At 59.6% G+C, this 20,982-nt stretch overlaps 6 protein-coding genes across 6 annotated transcripts; 3 read left to right on the forward strand and 3 right to left on the reverse strand.

Moving 5' to 3' along the window:
- Nucleotides 1–1,867: 1,867 nt before the first annotated feature.
- BJ171DRAFT_10584 (Ribokinase-like protein) lies at nt 1,868–3,745 on the reverse strand. The gene is made up of 5 exons (XM_053105406.1): nt 3,516–3,745; nt 3,350–3,428; nt 3,010–3,195; nt 2,430–2,891; nt 1,868–2,262 (listed from the first exon to the last, which is right to left on the reverse strand). The coding sequence occupies exons 2-5, from the start codon at nt 3,415–3,417 to the stop codon at nt 1,974–1,976; spliced, it is 1,005 nt and encodes a 334-aa protein (XP_052971983.1). The 5' UTR covers nt 3,418–3,428; nt 3,516–3,745; the 3' UTR covers nt 1,868–1,973.
- Nucleotide 3,746: 1 nt separating this feature from the next.
- Nucleotides 3,747–8,016, forward strand: BJ171DRAFT_10602 (uncharacterized protein). The gene is made up of 5 exons (XM_053105411.1): nt 3,747–4,755; nt 5,130–5,358; nt 5,510–5,608; nt 5,832–6,794; nt 6,931–8,016. Exons 1-5 carry the CDS (start codon nt 3,997–3,999, stop codon nt 7,872–7,874), a joined length of 2,994 nt encoding a protein of 997 aa, XP_052971984.1. The 5' UTR covers nt 3,747–3,996; the 3' UTR covers nt 7,875–8,016.
- A 1,153-nt stretch (nt 8,017–9,169) lies between these two features.
- On the forward strand, nt 9,170–10,132 carry BJ171DRAFT_454077 (DOPA-like domain-containing protein). The gene is made up of 2 exons (XM_053108236.1): nt 9,170–9,628; nt 9,836–10,132. Exons 1-2 carry the CDS (start codon nt 9,370–9,372, stop codon nt 10,042–10,044), a joined length of 468 nt encoding a protein of 155 aa, XP_052971985.1. The 5' UTR covers nt 9,170–9,369; the 3' UTR covers nt 10,045–10,132.
- Nucleotides 10,133–10,564: 432 nt separating this feature from the next.
- On the reverse strand, nt 10,565–13,234 carry BJ171DRAFT_576713 (myosin-like coiled-coil protein-domain-containing protein; the record flags this gene model as incomplete). The annotated part of the gene is made up of 10 exons (XM_053113770.1): nt 10,565–10,654; nt 10,811–10,930; nt 11,103–11,186; nt 11,317–11,361; nt 11,523–11,829; nt 11,960–12,090; nt 12,220–12,308; nt 12,458–12,518; nt 12,687–12,799; nt 12,964–13,234. 10 exons carry the CDS (start codon nt 13,232–13,234, stop codon nt 10,565–10,567), a joined length of 1,311 nt encoding a protein of 436 aa, XP_052971986.1.
- Nucleotides 13,235–14,048: 814 nt separating this feature from the next.
- BJ171DRAFT_576714 (uncharacterized protein) lies at nt 14,049–15,449 on the forward strand (the record flags this gene model as incomplete). Its single annotated transcript, XM_053113771.1, has 5 exons — nt 14,049–14,320; nt 14,479–14,722; nt 14,857–15,078; nt 15,219–15,270; nt 15,349–15,449. 5 exons carry the CDS (start codon nt 14,049–14,051, stop codon nt 15,447–15,449), a joined length of 891 nt encoding a protein of 296 aa, XP_052971987.1.
- BJ171DRAFT_485501 (WD40-repeat-containing domain protein) lies at nt 15,347–20,982 on the reverse strand. Its single transcript, XM_053109118.1, has 19 exons — nt 20,620–20,982; nt 20,364–20,442; nt 20,045–20,133; nt 19,759–19,918; nt 19,512–19,595; nt 19,256–19,320; nt 18,905–19,167; nt 18,744–18,818; nt 18,548–18,636; nt 18,273–18,379; nt 18,069–18,195; nt 17,597–17,955; nt 17,158–17,378; nt 16,988–17,060; nt 16,705–16,882; nt 16,408–16,517; nt 16,125–16,231; nt 15,885–15,989; nt 15,347–15,749 (listed from the first exon to the last, which is right to left on the reverse strand). The coding sequence occupies exons 1-19, from the start codon at nt 20,788–20,790 to the stop codon at nt 15,608–15,610; spliced, it is 2,604 nt and encodes an 867-aa protein (XP_052971988.1). The 5' UTR covers nt 20,791–20,982; the 3' UTR covers nt 15,347–15,607.

Consider the following 20,982-nt stretch of genomic DNA (forward strand, 5'->3'; position numbering starts at 1 on the left):
TGGAGGAGGGGGGTCAGCACGCCAAAGGGCGGGCGGGTCGGGGGCAGCTGATGGCCGAGGTGGTCCCGGAGTCTCGCCCGGTGGCCAAAAGGGGACAAGGATGGGCAGGAGGAGGGGGATGCCAGCCAAAGGAGAGCGGGTTGCTGAGGAGGGCGAATCGCAGTGGTCCAAGCAGCAGCGATGGCGAATGCGAATCGCAGAGTGTATATCGCAGAGTGCATATCGCAGAGAGTATATCGCAGAATGCATGCGACTGCAGCCGACGATAGCCAAGCCAAAACCAAACCAGACGAAACAAGGTTTCGGCAGCATGGAGCCCGAGAACAGACATGGCTGTGGTTCCGTCGGAGAGGAAAAAGGGGGTCTGCACGCCCTTGGTGGCTGAAGACTCGGCGAGCAGAGGATGAATTCTGGAAGACACGAACCTGTCTCGGCGGATTTCTGGGAAGCAGCGATTCGGCAGAGCGTCGATGCAGGCGCGGGAGCGACAAGAGATGGAATGGGCAGCAGCAGCAGCAGTAGCAGCAGCAGTAGCAGCAGCAGTAGAACGGGCGACAGAGCAGACAGAAGAACCACGCAGATGGATGGGATGGCAAAAGAAGGACAGGACCAAAGCCAAAGCCAAAGCCAAAGCCAGAGCCAAAACGAAAGCCCAAAGACCACAACACGCAAAAGCACCGGGCAAAGAAAGGGCATGAAGTCGGGCTGTGCCGCTGGCGCGGTGGGGGCGATGTGTTGTGCGGTGCCGTTGTAGAGTGCCGCTGTCGCTGTGCGGTGCTGCTGTTGCTGTGGGATGCCACTGCTGCTGTGCAGCGGTACTCGAAATCGTCCGCCCTTCAGCCAATCCATTGTACGTTGCCGATTCACACAACACAACACAGCACAGCACAACGCAACACAGCATAGTGCAGCGTGTGTGTGTGCCCTGGCGACCATTGTGCGCCCGACGCGCCACGAATGTGCCGCAGTGTGGACTGTGCCTGTGCGGATGTGGAACTGCGCTGTGTCATGCGGCGCAGATAGCGCCAGCAACTCGCGCGCAGCACACGCGCTGTTGGGTCTGTGTCTCCGCCGGACACGCGCACCGTGCAGTCACCCGGTCGCACCAGTGGAGCCTGGTCGCGTGCCGGGCGCATGAGCTGCGTCGCCACGCTCTCGGCCAGGGGCGCACCAACTCGATGTTGCTCTCGAGTTCCCGATGGCATCGCTGTCGAGTCCCTGATGCCATCGCTGTCGAGCTGCTCGATAGCACGCCTGCCATGTCGCCATGCACTCTTATCAATTTGGCGTCGCATCGCACATCTGCGGCTCTCCAGCCGTCCGATGCCCAGCTGCCTCGCCATGTGGCCCCTGATTCAAACGCAAGCCGCCCCGCGTGACGGCCCCTCCGGCTCTGCTCCATTGCACCCTGGCCATCTGACCCTGGCCCTGTCCTCGCCATCTCCCTCCATCGCCCGCCGTCCTGCACGTTCTTGTGTCTGCCGCCGCGCACGCAGCGCCGGTGTCGTGCATTGCCGCAGCGTCGGCCGGTCACTTGGTCGCAGATACAGCCCAGGCCGGATCCACTCTCTGGCACGGGAACTGTCCGAACAGACAAACACGCGGGCGGAGGAAACCGCATGGTCCAGCGATGCGACATGGGCGATCCCCTGCAATGTGGCTGAACAGGTGGTTGTGGTTGAGGCGCGAGGTCGACAATATCGATGCCCTCATCGAGTTCGCTCGTCTGGGAGGTCCTCCAAACCAGCCGGCCTGGCATTAATCGGTTTCGACTGGCTGCATTTGACTGGTGGGATTTGCCACCCCGACCATCAGCCGCCACCACACCATCCATCGAGGCGTCTGTCATCTGGTCGTCGCCAGACCCGGGTACTGCCCACTGGGCACATGCGGCGTCAGCCAGCCAGCGACTGTACAAAAATGAAGTAGCCATCACTGCGACACAATACCGCTCGCATTGTTGCAGTGTTGCCCTATGGCTTGACCAAGAGTGCAACGCCGTCGAAGCCAACAAGTCCGCACTTGGCGCTCGCTACCCGGCAGCCAAATTCGCATGCTGGTCGAGGATCCATCTGCAGAGCCGCCATTCCCAGGATGTATCCTCCAATAAACGAATCGCCGGCCCCAATGGTGTCGACGACCCCAGCGTCCCCGTACACCTTGCCGGCGGGGATGTGTGTCAGAAGGCATTCGCCGTGCCGGTCCGTCGGGCCTTGCGCCAGTGTGGCTCCTCGATCGCCGTTGGTGATGACTTGGATGCATCTGCGCATCCAGAAAACAACAACACCGCCGTCAGATACATGCTGCTTGAACATGGGTCCAAAAGGCATTCCACAGCCACGGCTGCTTCCGTGGTCGAGTCCAAAGGACAGCTCCCGCGGACGACATTCGCCTGCGATTCACACGGCCGCACACCCAGCATTACTCACCCAGGCAGACATTGGGGCCGGATCCATCGCAAAAACTCGTCGTGGTGGTCGGCATCGTATCCATAGTCGGCCGCATATACTGCCGAAAAGATGGCCACGTCGCACTGCTTCAGCAGGGCCTCCATGCCCAGGCGCCGCGGCTTCTCAAACTCGACCGAGATCCGGATGCGTCGGTCGGGCTGTGATGTGCGCCACTGGTCGAGCCGAGCGATCATCCGTGACAGCTCAAGGCAGTTCCGCCCCTCGAAATGGGCCCAGATCTCGCCGCTTGCCGAGACGATGTTGGGCAAGACGTGGGCCTCAAACTCGGCCGAGCTGAGCTCGGGCATGGTGTTGTGGTTGACGATCGTGCGGGTGGACGGCGTGGCGATGATCCAGGACGTAGGGTCGGTGAACTCGGGCCCGCGGAAGATGCAGCTCGAGATGGAGATGGATCGGCTGGTCAGGTCGGTGACCATGACGCTGGCCGCAGTTGTCGTCCCCACGCAAGGACATGGAACAAAGCGTCAATCCGGGATAGCATTGCCTCGCGATAGAGTGCCTGGCCCAGAATGCAGCGGCGTCGTGCTCGGACACCTACTCGGCTGCCTGGCTCTCGGGTGTGCCGGCGTAGCATCCTATCATGTTGAGGTCCACATCGACTCTCTGTCCATGGATGTCGCTCTCGCCGAGGTACTGAGACATCACCACCAGCGAGTTGCCGGTATTGCCTCCTCGACGAGTCTGCACAGTTCGGGCCGCAAGCTTGGAGTCTTCGGCCGGGAAGCTTCACAGCGAAACACAAATGCCGATCCAAGAGTCCGTTGTCCAGCGAGCCATGACCGATAGCATGGAGGTGAGCTATCTGGATAGATCGCGGCCGTGGGTGTGTGGTTGAGGCAAAGCGTCCGATTGGGAGCTGGCGATCGAGGAGCACCTACCGGTCAACGCCCAGGATAATGTCCTTGAAGAGGGCGCCGTACATGAAGATAGAGACCTGTCTGGGCATGGTGGCGTCTGCTGCGAGCGATGCAAGAGTGTGGATGCGATCAGATGTTGGGTGTCATCGGCAAGCTGTTAAGCAGCAACCAGAGCCCCGATAGATACCCGCAACGACCGATCACAGCACCCGAGGCGGTCGGCCACCCACCCGTTCGTCGGCTTGGATTCGATCGATCGTCCACCCGTCCGTGTCGGTCCTGATGCGATCAAGCAGTGTCTGGGTCTGCAGCACCCGATCGATCGATTGCAACGCCCCAGCAATCCGACTCAGCCAGCGTCACCGTCGCTCCCCCTCTGCCGCCCGCACGCCACGGCCCTTCCATCGCTCCCTTCGTCTTGCGATTCGCAGCTTTGGTCTGCTTCGATCCCACCCACCGCCCTCGCTCCCAGCCGCATTCCCACTCGATCCCGACCTCGGTCTTAGTCTCGAGACCTCGACCTCACCCCTGCTTTCCCGCCTACCACCGCCTCCAAGCTGCCGCCAAACTCTCTCTCCGTCTCTCCCCCTTCCACCCCGACTGGCCCACCGACCCCTCGCTCCAACCAGTCCCCGCTCTCGCCCCTCTTTAGCAACCTCCCGAGGGATATGAACTACCTCCTGCAGCAAACCCAACGAGCCTTCTCCGACACCACCACCGGCATTGCCATGCGGGTCAGAGGCTCTCCCTCCGGCCCTGTCCAGCCCATCCGTGTGCTGACTTCCCGTGGCAAGTTCCTGGTGCCGGCTCCCAAGAACGAAACCATCCGCGACCTCCTCGACACTGTCAGCGAGCTCATTGCCGAGTCAGATCGCGATGCCATCCAGGCCAGGATTCGCACGTCTTTCCAGGGACATCCTCAGGATCTGGTCGATGGCCAGTTTGATCCGGCCAATCCTGCCGCCGCCGCCGCTGCTGCTGCCGCTGCTGCTGCTGCAACCGAGGCTGCCCATGGCGGCCACTCGTCCTGGGACCTTCCGCCCGATGCCAGCGTCCAGGGCACCTTCGAGGAAGATTCCGAGACTCTTGGATTCCCTCCCAATCTTGTCATGGCCATGACCCTCGACGGCTTTGTCCTGGGCAACCGCTTCCCCGTCGGCGACATCTTCTCGGTTCAGTCCAACAACCCCAGCGGCCTGCCCGAGATCATTGCCCTCACCATCGAAGAGGCCGGCAACATCCCTCGCGGCGTCGATCCCTTTGCCATCCTCAACGCCCACGACACCACCAGCGCCTTCCGTATCGCCCCAAAGCCCAAGGTGCTTTCCGTCTCGGTCGGTCGCAACGCTGCCGCCAGCGACATCCAGGGCGAGCCTCGATCGGCCTTTGCTGGTCGCTTGAACAGCGCCACCGTGGCCTCTGCCAAGGTGAGTCACCAGCACCGAGCAATCCAAACCCGAGCTTCCGAGATGCGAATCGGAGAGCAAGCTCGGGTCGAAGGTTGACACCGACATCGACACCGAGATTGACACCGAGATTGAGACCGAGACCGGCATGCTCGAGTCCATCCCCTGCTCTGCACCAGTTGGGTGTCATTCGCTTTGGGCTGGGATTGCTTCGACCTGCGATTCGTTTGCTCACGCTTTTCCGAGTGCCGGCTATTTGGTCCTACGGGAATGGGTGCTCACGGTGTCGTCTCACTCAATGTCGCTGTCTCCCTCTGTCTCCCCCCCGGCAATTTCAACGTCCTGCATCCGATGCGCCATCCGACCCGATGGTCCGGCTCGACACCGGGAACCAGAATCGCGAGTCCGTCATGATTCCAACACAGAAGCGCCCCTCAGTGTTCATCTCGTACTGCCCTGCCAACTCGCAGCGTGCCGGCGATACCGCCACTGCCCCCAGCTCCTGCGACCCCCGCGTCGTCAGCGACCTTCTCAAGGGCCTCGGATACAATACATGGATCGACATTGAGCAGTTGGAAGTCTGGGATCCCACGATGGAGCGAGTCATCAAGGGCATCTCGTCAGGTGAGTGGATCCATCTTGGGCCCAACATTCCCACTATGCCTTCCGAACACGGCCCGCGGTCCACGGCTTGCGCTGTGTCTTGTGCAGAAAAATGGCCGACGCTCGTTCTAACATCGCCTCTGCTCGTACAACTGCGATGGAATCGCTCCAGCCTCTGTCTTTGTCGTGTTCTTGTCGCCCGAGTATGCTGCCTCCGAGTCCTGTCTGCGCGAGCTTCATCTGGGTGTCAACTACAAGCGACTGCCTATTGGTATGCATGTCGTGTACAGACACGGGCCGTCAGCCCCATGTGCACTGAAGGGAGGGGGTTCGGTGTCCGCAGCGTCTTTGGTGTCTGTGGCGTATATTTGGATGCTTTCCTTGGCTCTCCTCAGACGATCCGCCATCTGCCCATCTGCCCATCTGTTCAGTTGTTCATCTTCCCATCCGCCCATCCGCCACCTTCTAACAACGCCCTCGCATTCTGGTTGCAGTGCCCATCGTTATTTCCGAAGGCTTTGATTACACCGAATCTACGGTGGCCTACTTCCTCGGCCCAACTCCCGCGATCGACTACTCCAAGGATTTCAAGACCAGCGACATTGACGAGCTGTCCGAGATTCTGGGCCGTCTGACAAACAGCGAGCTGCGCGACAACCTCGTGCCGCCCGAAGACTACACCTTCTACGACAGCATTGTCCCCGGCCTTTCTGTCGAATGCGCCATCCGCACCACCGCCATTGACCCCGAGGAAGAGTCAACCGTCGTGTGGATCTACGCCACCGTCGAAGAGGTCAATCCCGATCTCGAGGCCGAGAGCCCCTACCGCGTCATCTTCCACACGGGCGAACACGACGACTTGCAGAGCGAAGACGTGGAGGAGGAAGAGCACGAGACCCTGGTTTCGCGATGGGTCTCGAAGCAGAGCCTGCGGCCACTCCAGTCCCCGTCGCCCTTCCTCCAGCTCCGCGGTCTCAAGGAGGGCATCTTGGTCGAAGCGCGCAAGCTTACTGGCGCCGACAACGACTCGGGCTATGTCTGGTGGCCGGCTCGCCTCGAAAGCATCGACAACGGCTGGGTCAAGGTCAAGTTCCGGGCGCCTCTGGACGACGTCTACCGCCTCGATGCCCGCCAAGTCCGCGTCTCGATGGACTATCCCTCCGAGCGACTCTTTTTGTTGGCTCCGGGCAACGTCAACATGCCCACGGACACCAGCGACGAGGGCATCGCCAACATGCTCGGTTTGGCCATTCCCGAGCTCGTCCTCAAGACCGAAAAGATCTACGTCAGCTACATGCTCTCGGACTCTGCGCGTCTGACGGCCTCCTCGGGCGGCACTGGTCTCGCGGACCCGCTCGTCATCATCGAGGCCATCGAAGGCACCGGCTTCCGTGTCCAGCATGTCCCTCGAAGCCCCAGCACTCCGTGGGAAGATATTGCCAAGGACCTGCTTGCCGGTATGTATTTGTAAACGGCGCTGCTATATGCTGGGGTACACTGTTTGATGGCGAATGCCGTGAGAGAGAGCACCGCGCACCAGTGCGGCCGTGAGCTGATTCGTCTGCGACTGCCGTCCCGCATGGCCTGCACCAGCCAACTTTGCCATCATCGGCATCTCGGGGGACTATGCTGGGTCCGACAACTGCCTGCGCGAGTTCCAGTTTGCCTACAAGCTCCGGCTGCCGATTGTGCCCGTCTTCCTGGGCTCGGGCACGGGCATGAGCCGCGCCCTGCTCCGCTGGAAGGAGGTTGCACCTTTGGTCGACTTTTCCGACATCCTCGTGGTCGATACCACCGAGGAGGACACCGACCTTGCCGAAAAGGCCACCACCCTCATCACCACCATCGCCGACACCCTCAGCCCGATCTCGGAGAGCGCCGTCAACGTCATCAAGGCCAAGACGGCGTCGTTGGACACGATCGCCGTCGGCGACTGGGTCGAACGCCTCGTGCGCGAGAAAGAGCCCGGCCTCTGGGGCCGACCGCTCCGCGGGGGCTTGTATTGGGAGCATGTTGAGCTCGTCGAGGTGATGGCCGACACCAAGTGGCATCGCGATCCCACGGACCCTTGCTACCGGGTGCGCTGCCCCGCCTCGGGCCGCGAAGACTGGGTCTCGATCGAGGTGCTGCGTCCCTGCCAGGACCCATCGGCGGACCTGTCGGAGGACCTGTCGGCGCTGCAAGTCGACGATCCAGTCGAGATCCGCCTCCCCGTGTGGGACGTCGACGCCGCCGCCGGAAGCGAGGCCACGTCGCATCTGAACGATGACTATATCTGGCGGCCCGGCACCTTTGCCGGCGTTGTCGACGGACGGATCACGGTCAAGACTCGCGACGGCGCCCGCGCACGCAACCATGTCGTTGACGAGCGCCAGATCCGCCTGGGCCACGACCCCATCATGTCGCAGTTCGAGAATATGGGCTACACCTACGTCTTTGGCGGGCCCAACGAAGTTGTCGAGAAGACCAAGCGAAGCTGGGCGATCCGAGTCGAGGACTACCTGCTCTTTGGCAAGGATGCCCTTCTGGGCCATTGAGTGGCCACGTATCGCAAGAGGGACAAGCCGGGTGGCCAAGCTCGATGGCCAAGCCTGCGGCGGACCTATTTGCTTTTTTTGGGGGGGGAAAGGGGAGGGACAGACTTGGCGGCGCTCCGATGGAACCAATCGAGCATGCAGTATCTCTCGACTTGCGCCGACCCACCCGCTCAGCCCCGCGCTATCGATCCACATCTGTCTCGCCCGCCACCGCCGTTGCTTCCTGCGGATCTCCGTGCCCCTTCCATTCGTTTCCTTTCGTTCGCTCGCCTGGCTCTGTTTGCTATCCTTGGCTGCCCCCCTCTGTCCTTCCCTCGCTGCCTGCTTCCTGCCGTCGTATGATTGCCCCTCGCTCGCCTCTTGTCTGCTTATGATTCTGCCTGTGTCCTGGTTTCATGTCTTGTTTCCGCTGCCGGTCTTCTCCCGCCTCGTTTGACTCACTCGTCCTTCCTGCCTGATCTTCCTTCCTGCCTGCCTGGTCTTCCTCCCCCCCCCAGCCTTGTTTCGCTTCGTTTCTTTTGCTTGTCCTCATGCTGGCCGAGTCTGCGCTCGTCGCTGGTGCTTGGCCCCTGTCCCGCCTCGTCCCAGCAGCCCGTGCGAACTGGCTCGCCCTGTCCCGCGCACCTCGGCCTATCGCAATAAAGCCTCACTTCCGTGTTCCTGGATCCGCATCGGCAAAACTCGCTCGACCAACGAGCCGAACACACCAACGAGCCGAGGCTGCCAGTGGGCTGGGTCGCATCGGCAGTGCACCTGAGCAGACTTGCTCTGTCCACAGGGCTGGAAGGAAGAGGTCGGGCAGTGGCTCTGACTGAGAGACAGAGATGCTCTATTCGACATGTTCTATCGACGCAGCAGGGATGCTTGTTCAGCGGCATCATATTCCTATTCTTCTCGCAGCCGTCCAGAGCCGCCGCTCCCTCCCTCCCCGAACCGACTCGACGACCAGACGACCAACCCACCGACCAGACGAGCCAAATCCGCCCGGCCCCGATTTGTAATGCGCGGTGGCGACCCAATATGTCAGCGCCGCTCGCCGACCCGCAAGGAGCCTGGCGGCAAGCCCTGGTGATGTCCCCGCCTGGGCCACCCTGATAGCGCAATGCGATGCCGCAGGCACAAGGCCGCCCGGCAGCGATTGGCTGTTGGCTCCTCAACACGTTCGTCAGCACAGCCGTCCCACGCACAAGCGCAATCCAATAGCGCAACGGGGGCAATCCAATCACGCCCAGAGTGCCAGCCCGCATCCGACCGAACATTGCATATCACCCGGTATCGTCGGCGCCCAGCGAGCCCCAACCGCCCAGGCGGATATAAAAGTGTGGCCTGGCCCTCGTCCGTTCCCAGATCAGCATCGTGCCTGGCCTTCCCTTCCCAAAGCCCCCTCTCCCGCAGCAAACGCCCGAAAGTGTCTGCCCTTTCAAAGTTCTTTGCCAGCTTCTCCCGCTCCGCTCGCAACCAATCGACCCAAGCCCAACCCGCAGCATCCACCGCCATGCCCATCCCCGAGTCCGTCGAGCTCTCCCGTGCTCAGCATCCCGTTGCCGGCTACTTCATCAACCCACAGCAGGACTCGCCCTCCAAGTACTATAATGAGTTCCCGGAGCCCGTCCTGCCGCGTTCCCGCTCCAACGCCTGGGATGCCCATGTCTACTTTGATGCCAATGAAGCCGAACTGGCCCAGAAGCTCCACGACAAGTTCCGCCGCGAGTTCCCTGAGCTTCGCATCTACACCATCTGGGATCGCCCCATCGGTGAGTGGGTCTGGTGCCAAAGCATTGTGTCCGCTCCTGCTTCCGCTCAGCCGAGGCGCCTGTCGTCTTGGCCAGGGTAATTTCTCGTGTCCACGAACAAAAGTAAAAGTCGGCCGACATCGGCCCTCCGGAGGGACGACCACCACTCTCTTCACTATGTGCCTGGGGCCTCGTGCTGACCCGATCTGTCCGACCCTGTCCTCACAGGTCCTCACAGCAAGAACATGTTCGAGCTGCAGATCGATACCCCTGCTCAGTTCGGCGCCGTCGTTCCCTGGCTCAACTTCAACCGCGGCAACCTGTCGGTCCTTGTTCATCCCAAAACCTCGGACGGTGGCAAGGCCGACCACACCCGCCATGCCTTCTGGCTGGGCGAGAAGCTGCCGGTGAAGCTCGCGATTTTTGATCAGCTCTAATTATGCATCATACGCCGCCTATTCCCTGGCTCTCTGAACACTGCCCATGATGATCAATACAGGCTTGCAGTATTGCTCTCCAGCCGTTCCACGAGAGTGTGTGGGAAAGGGACAAAGGTTTGCGCCATGGCAAGCCAGAGGGTGGTCCATTCGCCAACTGCAGCAGCGGTGCTCTATCATGCTGTATTTGTCGGGTCGTTGTCGCCGTCGCCGTCGTTGACAGTCTCGAATCTCGGATCTCGAATCGGCCAACCGCCGCTCGAAGCGAGCGGGCTCGGATCCAGTCAGGGGCCGCCCGTGGCAAATAGCAGAAGCTCGCTGAGCAGAGCCGCGAATCGGGATCGTGGTTATCGCGCATTGTCGGCACGGGGCGCCGCCATCACAGTGGTGAGATCTACCGGAATGACTCTGGCTCGGCCAGAGCGGAAGGTAGGGGGCGGGAAGATATAGGTCATCGACGGAGGAAACGGCATGAGGGCGGCAAGGGCTGGGTCGATTATCATTGCAGGGCGTCGCGGGTCTATTTTCGCTTTCCCTTCCGGTCGGGCTTTTTCGTCGGCATCTCGGTTGGGTTGTCGCCGTCGACTGCCTCGCGCTCCATCGCCGGGCTCTTGGTCGGCGTCGGGTTTGGCTGACTTTGCTGTTTCGGCTGACTCGGCTGACTCGGCTGACTTGGGAGATTCGACTTGCTCGATTGGTTGGGCTGGCTCGGCTGGCTCGGCTGGCTCGCTGGATTCAGCTGGCTCGTTGGATTTAGTTGACTCACTGGATTCGGTTGGCTTGGGCTCGAGTTTGTCAGGGCAAACTGCTGTCGGACTGGTTCCGACGACATCCGTAGAATCGCTTCGTAGTTCGCAACTGTCCTTCTCAGCTCGTCCCGCTCCGTCTGTGCGAGGCATCAATTGTTAGAGGCCAGATCACGCCGGCAGGTTCCATATCCAAGACATAGTTCCCAGGGAACCGACCGCAGCACAAGCAGAGTGGCAAGCTACTGCCGAGCGAGTCCCAAAACGCCTTGCCGCACGGCATTGTCACGCATGCATGGTGGCGCTTCATACCTGCAGTGCTCGGCATAGGCCCTCCATTGTCGTCATGCGATACTCTGCTGCCTTGAGGCGCGCGCTGGCCTCGACCGACATCTTCTGCTGCAGAGTCGCGAAACGGCTAGTAAGTTTAAAAGGGGGGTCATTTGATGCTGGGTGTAGGACAGCGGGGGCCAGGACACCCGCAGGATCTTGCAGTGCGGCTCGCAAACACGCCACAGGAACCTACCTTTTCGCTACTTTCGGCAACGTACGACTGCTTTTCTTCGTGCACCTGGATCGGTAGATTCGTTGTCGAACCAGCTTATCAGCATCAGCGCTCTCAATCGGTGGCATTCTGTCCGAAAGATCATCCCCCACTCACGCGCTCAAGACAGAGCACACAGTCGCTCAGAAGGCGATCAAATCAAGCCTGCGGCGAGATACAATCCGTACGCTTTGCAGAGCCTTTTGATACGACTGCACCAGCTCGTTGTTCTTCCGCAGGGTGTCTTCGGCCTTCACAATCTTTTGTAGATATTCCGCATTGACTCTCCGCAAATCCTCCTCGGTCTTGACGAACGATGAGATCTGTGACTTGAGGATGGCCACGTTGCGGAGCTCCTTCTCGGTTTCCTGCCGTTGATGATCTTGCTTCACGCGCTCCAGCTCCAGTTCCAGCTCCTTTGCCTGAACCACGGCGTCAAAGTGGTGCTCGCGTAGCTGGTACTGCTCCAGAAAGCCCTCGAATCGCGATTTGAGCCTGCGGGGGGGATTAGTGCAGAGAGCAAAGCGTGAGCTCGCGACCATCCATGGACTGGACAACCGATGGATCCAGAACCTCGTCACAACATCAAGCGTCCTGCCGTCATCGGCGACTCAGGATATCGTACATTTCGTGCTCCTCAAGGTGCTTCCGGTACTCCTCGGACATCTCATCCATCTTGGACTCGTACTTGATCGCGAGTTCTTCGCGCTTCTGCGTCTCGCCGATCGTGATCCTTTGCGTATCTTCGTGGAGGGCCTGGATGGAGCCAAGGACAAATAGTCGGGTCAGACTTTGTATGCACGAAACAAAGGCAGTCACATCGCAGCCAGAGACAGCCACACTCGATCGGACATCGATCTTGGATCCAACCGAGCAGATTCTTACCGCCAGTCGCTTATTCTCGCTCTGCAAATCCCGACAAAGGCTCTCCATTTTCTGCTGGCGAACCGTGATCTTGTTCCAGTCCTCGCGTACTGTGTGCCGCCAATGTCGGCGTCGATGAATCAATGATTAGCGCGATTCGGGTGGCATTTCGGGGCTAGCAGAATCGAATCGCTCGAGGTGTCCATGTGCATGAGAGCAGACTGCATTGATGCCAAGACACGCGGTGGAGACAACGTACTTGAATCTCGCTCCGTCAGAATCTCGGTGAATTGGGCTTGGAGCTGCGAGAACTCGTTATACTGCATAGTTTGAGTGCCGGTACAGGCGGGGTCTTGGATCAGTCAAACGATCGCGTGGCTGCTTTCTCAGGTGCTCGACAAGCTCCCTCCCCGGGCTGGAGGTCATTGACGTCCTGGGCCGGATGGGAGGGCGGAGCGACCCGGAGGAGCTACCGTCACAGCGCTTACCAGGCTCGACGCTCTCCGTCGGATCGTGTCGATGCGGAACACCGAGTCCTGGTCGTTTGCCTTCAGCAGCTGTATCAGGTCTTCGGCGATTTTGCAAAAGATCATGTTTGCATCTGCGAGGCCGGTAGCGACAGCGGATGAGTGCAAAGGACGAGCTGCTGCAGCCACGCACTTGGGCACCCATAACCAGACCGAGACGACGCTCTGCACCAGCAAAGTTGTCGGCCTGAAGACAGGGGTTGGGGGTGTCCTGCGAACGGGCGGCGAGAGCGCTTACTCTTTTTTTGCTCGGCAGAATCGCCCGGCTGTTTCTTGGCAACAGGGCCCGGGACGGCGGGACTCGGGGGAGTGGATCCGGCCGGCGTAAACCGGACCGTTGGGCAAGGGACCATGGTTCCTGGGGTGTACGGGGAGGCAGTCCGGGTATGTTCCTGGGCAGTCGATGGGCGGATTGGGCTGCTGTTGTGGTGGCTCTGGTCCGCGGCCTGTGGTGGCTTTTGCGATTTTGTGGGCTGGGGCCTCGCCTTGGGTCTGTCGCCGTGTCCCATGTTGACAAATCTCAGATGCGTGAATTGGGTGAATGCGGTGGGGAGATGCAAGTGCGAAGAGCTGGATGCTGGGCTTTCAGGAAAAGTCGGCGTGGAGATGCGCTCTTCAGAAGGCGTGTGGACACAGCGATATCGTTGAGAGACGAGCTTTGATCAATTCGAGCCGATGAAAAGAATCACGGCACAAGCGAGCCGGTTGTCACAAATAACTTTGGAGGAGCTTGCCGCCAGCGGAGAGTGCAACAGGCGCCCGGATCCAGCGGTCTGGTGCTGTTGGGCTTGAAGGAGAGAGAAAGACACGCCGAAGCTGACGAGGCGGGGTCTGACGCAGCGTTCGTCCCAGGAGACGACGGAGAGGAATGAGACAGGGGGTCGGCGCGGCAAATGCTGGGCTGCTCGTAGGACAGCCGGACGGCGGCAGCACAGGCAGGGTCGGCGGCGGGGAAGACGAGCTCTCGGCAGACGACTCTATCGCAGCGGTTCGTCGGTCGGGCTCATGGTCGAGAGAGCAAGCGCAGGGCGGAACCGGGCTCGGCTTTTTTTGCTGGCGTGTCTTGCGCTTTTCCCCTTGCGCCTTTCCGCTGCCCTTGCGCCTTGCGGCCACGTGTGGACTCTGTCCGTCCCGGTTTGAGTATATCGTGGGGCTGTTCAGCTCGCTTCTGTCCTAACTGCTCCCTCTCCGAGGGCAGCTAGACGCACAACCCTGCCCCCAGACACACTCGCATATACAGTTCCATCTTCGGACGCACCCGTGCGCACATTCGCGTATACGACGGATCGCATATCGCCCTTTGTAGCCTTTCCACGCGTTTTCATGAGCGCTGGCACTCGTCCAACCACCGCTGCAACCAGCAGCACCAGCCGGGCACCAGGAGCGAGTGTGCGAGACCAGGAGCCAGCTGCCGCAGAGGACAAGAACAAAGACATCGAATATACACAGAGTCCCCTTCGGCCATACTGCCGCAATCTGCCTTTCAACTTCCGCGATGCCATCAGCGTCGTCCACTTCCGAGACGAGTGTACCGGCTGGCGGCTGCTCGCTCACCGGTATCTCAATCGCCTCGTCGCCGACGTTACTCTGCTCATGTTTGTATCGATCTATTGCTGCATCTGCATCTGCATCTGCACGTATCGGCGCAACAAGGCCATGCAAATGCCAGGTGTGGGCGCCATCGGCTGTCGCATCCATGACTCACCATCGACGCCTGTGCTATTCGATCAAACCGCATACCCGCGACTCGCAGAAAGTGCCTCAAATCACTGCACGATGCGCGACCCAACATCCCCATTCTGAGAGTCGGATTTATGCTGCCGGACATTGCACCGTCTACGTTCGAGCATCAGTTTGTCGCCATCATGGACAGCCTGACGTCCGCCGGCTTGCTCACCCACAGCCAAGTTACGCTGCTCTCTCGCCGAACCCAGCTCTTTGGGAACTTTCCCAAGCGACACCATGGAGTCCAGTTGCTTCCGCTTGCTTCGCTTGATGTAGGGCCCCGACTCGGCATCGGCATTCCATCAAGATGGTCGTCAAATCGCGCTGCGCGATCCGTGTGCGAGGGCATCGATATCTCTCTCCGCTGACACCTCTCGTTGCCACGACCACCACAATCACTCCGCAGACCTTCGACAACATTCGCGTCTGTATTGTCCTCTCTTCCGTCGAGGGCACCATCACCATTCAGGAATTTTTCAAAACGCGAAGCTGCCCGCGAGTACTCTTTATTTCGGGTGTCCAGGGCATCAGTCGCAAGCGATTCGCCAAGCTGTTCAACACCGAGCTCGCCTTCTTCCCACACTTCAGCTGGGAGCCCGAGCCTGGCGACCTCCAGTTTGACCAGTCGGTACGGCATGTCTCCGCCATATCGGCGACCTGAAGCCCCTTGCTGTAGCATACAAGTGGCTGTCTTCGCCATAACAGCCCTTGCGCTTTCCATGACCCAAGACAGGGATACCACTCGGCTCACTCTACCGTTCTTTGCAGGCTTGCCACGAAGAGAAAAAGGCGGTAGTAACTCCATCCGATCTAGATAAAGGTAGTTTCGAGACGTCATCGGATCCACTGGCTACTCGTCTGCCATTCACGCTAACTGATCGCCTGACTGACAATCCAGAAATGATGGAAGTTCTTGTAAAGTACGCCAAAGCCTTCGACATACCGCAGGAGGTTACTGCTCCAGCCCTCGCAGAGATCATTGTCACCAACTCCACATAGCCCCAGCACCCAACATCCAACAAGACAAGTGCACGGGGTTTCCACCGGAGCCATGGAGTGCTATTCGATCGGTCGCGACAGCTCAGTCAATTCGCTAGTCGCCCAAACTATATCGGCCGTGCTCGCTTGTACTAGCAAGCGGACTGCTCTGGAGGCTCTCAAAAGATGCGATCGGGATCGACAGAGAATATGCGCACGGTGCTGTCATCGGAGCAGCTGCACAGGGTCCAAACCGGGGCGTCTCCCTGGGATGACACAGGGCTCCATGCCAGAGACTTGATCGAGGCAATGTGGGTTATGCTGGAGCAGGAGGGTGAACATATTTGTGGTGAGATGGCAAGGATGGTGCATCTGGGGCGGCAGAGTCATGGCGGTCGAAACACGGCCGACGGTCAACACCGGTGCAGCGCAGCACGGTGGTCCTACGCTACTTACTCTGCAGGGGCGAGCTGGATCTTTGCAGTGACTGCTGCTCCGTCTGCTTGGAGCTTGACGAACCCGATTGCACCGTTCTCCAGTCCTGCACCCAATATGTAGCTGCTGACCAATGCGCAGTGATGAGCGTGAGTCATGGCCAGGAGGGAGGAACATTCGCCCATTCCGTCGTGAACGATACGATGACGATGCATACGGCGCACCCGGAGCTGGCGTCGAGACTGGCGCCGGCGAACTCACCCATCTGCGAACTTGGCGGGCACAAAATCGACAGCAGTCACAGCCTCTTCAAATTTGAGTGTCGAGACACACTCGTAGCTGTCCTTGACGGCGGTCCAAATCTTGATCTGTATGCACAGCGCCACATCGCATCAGCACCAGCATCAGCACCAGCATCAGCACCAGCATCAGCACCAGCATCAGCACCAGCATCAGCACCAGCATCAGACACATAGCCCTCTCTCGGGCGCTGTCACCAGCCACTCAGAGCGTCAGCTGCGGAGCACATGCTTAAGGCACTTACTGATTTATCCCGAGAGGCGGTAGCAAAGTAAATACCATCCGCAGACCACGACGCCGCCCATACGATGCGGGCGTGCGACTTGGGATTGCTATACTTGAGTTTGTACTCGCCTACACAATGAAAGGCGGCATATCCCAGAAGTTACCACAGTCAGTCCATCGCCGGAGCATAACATCGTAGTCGTTGTGCGGAGGCGGGTGGGCCGTCGCGAGCTGCAGGCGCGCCTCTGAGCGATGGGTTTGCATTTGACTCGAGACCACCATCGCTTCGACTGCAGCGAGCACTCCAAATGCGCACCATCGCGGAGTTCAAACACGGATATCATGCGGTCGCGTCCTGCAGTCAGAATTCTCTTGTCGCCAGGCGAGAACCGAATAGCTGTGACGGTCAAAGTATGGGCTGCCAGTGGGGAGCAGACTTCTTTCCAAGTGCTTGTGGATATGAGTCGGACAACAGCGTGCTCAGGCTTGGAGGCCTAGGGCAGCCGGAAAGGGGTCAGCAAGCTCCGAGGAGGCCATGTCGCTTTAGCAGACAGAAGCCTGTGGCGCGTGATGAAGCAAGAGACACAGCGACGGCTTACCTTGCAAGCCGAGGCAATCAGCCTCCCGTCGTGGCTGGCGGCAACGGCGATGATCTCGAAAGCGTGACCGTATCTGGCAACGTCACCCGAGACAGTGAGCATCTTAGTGCTCCGAATCGCAAGGGAGCGTAGGATCCCATCGCATCCGCAGATGCGCGCATCTGCCTTACATTTTGTTCACTTCCGGCCACAGCGTGTGCTGTGTAAGGTGCTGCTCCAGCGGCGGCTGGCTGAGAACTTCAAGAAGCGACGTTGGCGTGCTGGAAACAGCCGTGTAGCTTGACAGATTCCGGTAGTCGTGAGATGCTGTCGAGTTCTCAACATCCTCCACAAACACAGCCTTGTTTGAGAGGCCGAGGGCAGGGACATTTGCTCCGATAGGGCGATCCTCCTTTGGGTCGCACCGATCGCAGATGCAGTCGAGTCCGTTCCAGGATGCGGATCAGTCCAAGTTCTGCGTCATAGCAGAGTCCCAGCTGTTCCAAGCAGATCGGCGTGGCATGCAGTTGTGGCAGTCGCCGAGAACGATGTCCACAGCTCTGTTTGACGAGATGCCGAGGTCCGAACCGCTCCGCATAAAGGCCACAGCACAGGTATCGCGCAACTCACCGGCCGATCTTCGGGACGAGCGTCCCTGGTGATGGCACCAATCGATTGGATGAACGTTCGAGGTGCTTCAAAGATGCGCACGACTTTTTCGTCTGCGCCGCTGACAAAGCTATGGTTGTTGATGAATGCAATGCAGTTGAGATCGTAGCCGTGGATCTGTGGCCGGGCGACCTCGTGCCAAGTGCGGACGTTCTCTTGCGAAGCTTGGTCTGATGGACGGCTCCAAGCCGCAAACAGACGGGCGGTTTGGTCTGTGCTGACGCTGACGACGAATCTGCCAGTTGGGTCCCATGACACGCCCTCGACAATCCCGGAATGGCCGCCCAAGCCGATATCGGGAGCCCACTCGGTCCTGGAGCCTGCACCGATAGAGGGACACACGTTTGTCAGCCACGTATGAGCCAGTTGATTGGCAGGGCAGACAGAAGCACACAGTCGCTGCAGATGTTGCGATGTGGTGCGGACACTGTACCTCGTCTGGTGCTGATCCACTCGTGGATGGCGCCGTTGTATCCATGGCCCAGGATGCGTTCACCCTGGGCACCAAACACGGCGCCGAGGAAGCCCAAGGGACTGCCGCCGATTTCACCCACACGGACCTATACCAATGAGGATGGCGTGAGTACCTCGGCGCAGATCGCTGCGATGGAGCAGCACGAGCAGGTCCGCTACTCACGTCGTTGTTCCACACGCCTGTGTCGGGATCGGGTGTCCACAGCATCAGCGACTTGTCGGCCGAGGCTGAGAGCAGCGACAGCGGCTGGGTGTAGCTGCCGTCTGGACCTAGTGGTAGCAAATGTGAGGCGCCAGTGCGATGGGATATATGTCCGCAATCAGTTGGATGCTAAACAGAATATCGGGCCTCTCTCCAGGCCTGTCGCATCACATCAGCACACTCTTGCAGCATCATGAAGGACGGGTGGCAGCATTCATATGGAAATGGCTAGCTACCGCTCTTTGGAGGTGCCCAGGCAACCGAGTGGACCCAATCTTCGTGACCCAGGAGAAGTGCATCGAACATGATTGTGTAGCGCTTGCGTCTGGCACGAAGACCCACAAAGAAGGAGATGAGTACCGTGCACGGCCAAGGCATCTGGTCGAACAGACACAGTGTCTGCTGGGTGGGCTGCCTGCGCGCAAAACTCACCGGTGTTCCTCAACTTGAATGTCGACCAGATGTGCCTTGGTGCTCAGCTGCATGCCACCTCCGAAAGAATCGGACCTGCAAGGGTGCAATGACGGATGAGTCTAGCGCCGAGATATCGCACATGCGCACATGTCCAGAAGTAGCCAGTGCTTGATACGAACATCTCGACATTGGCGATCGCATCCAGCAGGTCCCTGGTAAAGTCGTCCGCGACTGTTTCTTCGGTCGCGGCGCCCGTCTGTGAGACAGTGTCTGAAATCTTCCAGATGCGAATGTACTTGTCCTGGGATGCACTGGCGACCATCAGATCGCCCTTGTTGAAATGCTTGGAGAGACTGTGGTTCTCGTGCTGGTCGGTGTAAACGGCAATGTCGACCGATCGCACCCAGTCTGTGTGTCCAGGCAGTGTCAACATCTTGGAGAACTGAGCCACAAAGCCGTAAATTGTCATGAGTCTATGAGTAAACGCATTCCGCTGAAGCGAGGCATGCAGAGTCTGCCATAATGCTTACCTGCGCACCGGAGCGGATGTAGACACCGAGCTTGTTGTCTGTGCCGCCGCTGATGATCACAGGGACTGGATGGGATTGGAGTCAATATGCGCATCCACAGAGGTCAATAAGACAGAGGCCCATCCAAGCGTCTCGATCAAGCGTCTCGGCCAAGCGCCTCAAATAATGCCTCAACACTATCCCTTGCGGCGAGAGTTACGACGAGTTGTTTGGGCAAGCATCGTGACCTTCCATCTCCCCACACGAGGACAGTTACCAGATGAGTTGGGCAGGAACGACAGGGCCAGCGCTATGGGGTACTTGGTTCCTGTTTCGATGACCTGGATGCACTCGACAGTGTCTGCCAAGCACAGCAGATGATGAAGGGGCCAGGAATGCTATGAGTGCCAGGGACTCGGCTGACCCGGGCGTCGTTGCTTGTCGAAAATGGTCCGGCCATGCTCGGTGTATATGGGCCGAGGCGATGCGACGACAGAAGCGATATCAACAGCGCAAGCAACTACCTTGGAGACCCACATCGAGCTTGAGTTCCCACACCCGGATTGTTCCATCCAGCGATCCGGTTGCTATCAGACTTGCGTCCTCAGGAAGGTCTTCGCCTCTGGTGGTCGCCACACACACTATCGTCGATGTGTGTCCAGAGAGAGTCGCAGTGCACACCCACTGGCAGCATCAGGGTGTTTGCAAGTCCGTCCATCAGTAAAGTGGTCGAGCCGAGCGGGTGTCCTGCCAGGGTTCTCCCAACGACTATTGCGACTGCGACTGCGACTGCAAAGGTACCGGCTCTACCTTTCCAGAACTGTTTGGCCGCCAGATGCGGGCTGTCTTGTCGAACGAGCCCGAAACCAGACCAATGTCCCGCTGGTTCAGCCCTTTGCCTATACGACGAAAACCAAGGGTGTGAGCGACCTGGGCGGGCTGTGATCCATCGTCTCTCGCATCAGTGCATGCAGTTGGGCTTGGTCGAGATTCTCAAGACCAGAGACAGCCAGGATCTACACTTTGGCTGGGCCTCATCGGCGGTCGAGTGATCGCGAGCAGTCCGCTCAACTATCAGGAGCAGGAGCGCATGCTCAACGGGTGGGGACTTGCCGAGGTGGAAATCTACCTGAGCGAATGAAGCGGACGCAGTTGACTCGGTCGGTATGTCCTCGCAGCGTTTGATGCACTCCGCGATGGCTGGCGTCCTGCAGAATCGAGATCGGTTTGGTGAGCAAGCCAAGTCGTCTGGCCATCCCCTATCGCCAGCGGTCCAAGCCCGCACGAGGCCAATGGGCCGATATTCTCTGCCAGATTCTGCTTGCTGGCATCAAGCCGCGCACACCATTCGCTTGCACTGGCTGCCCTCGAATGTCGACAAGCACCTCCGAGTCGAAGACGGCCACCATGTGGTGGGCAGCGTATGCGGCCGTGCCCATGAGCGAGCAGTCCATGCCCTGGCTGACTCGGTTGCAGGCGACCGACGCCAATTCGAGCGACACGCCGGCTGTGCTCGCTTGGCTTGCCGTTGCTGCAGATCTGTCGCTTGCTGTCATCGCTGCCGGGTGTTTGTTCGTGCCTGGCGGAACCGGCCTTGCGGGTTGTGTCGACTGATCGTTGGGTGTCGGGGCTGGTCTGGGCTGGTCGGGGCTCGTCTGGTCTGGGCTGGTCCGAAAAAAACGAGCTGCACGTGATGCCAGCAGAAAACGCAAAAACGCATTCTTGGCCAGCGAGGCCGACTCTGACCC

This window comes from Polychytrium aggregatum (genome assembly GCF_025602895.1).
Source record: "Polychytrium aggregatum strain JEL109 chromosome Unknown BJ171scaffold_1, whole genome shotgun sequence".
Lineage (NCBI taxonomy): Eukaryota > Fungi > Chytridiomycota > Chytridiomycetes > Polychytriales > Polychytrium > Polychytrium aggregatum.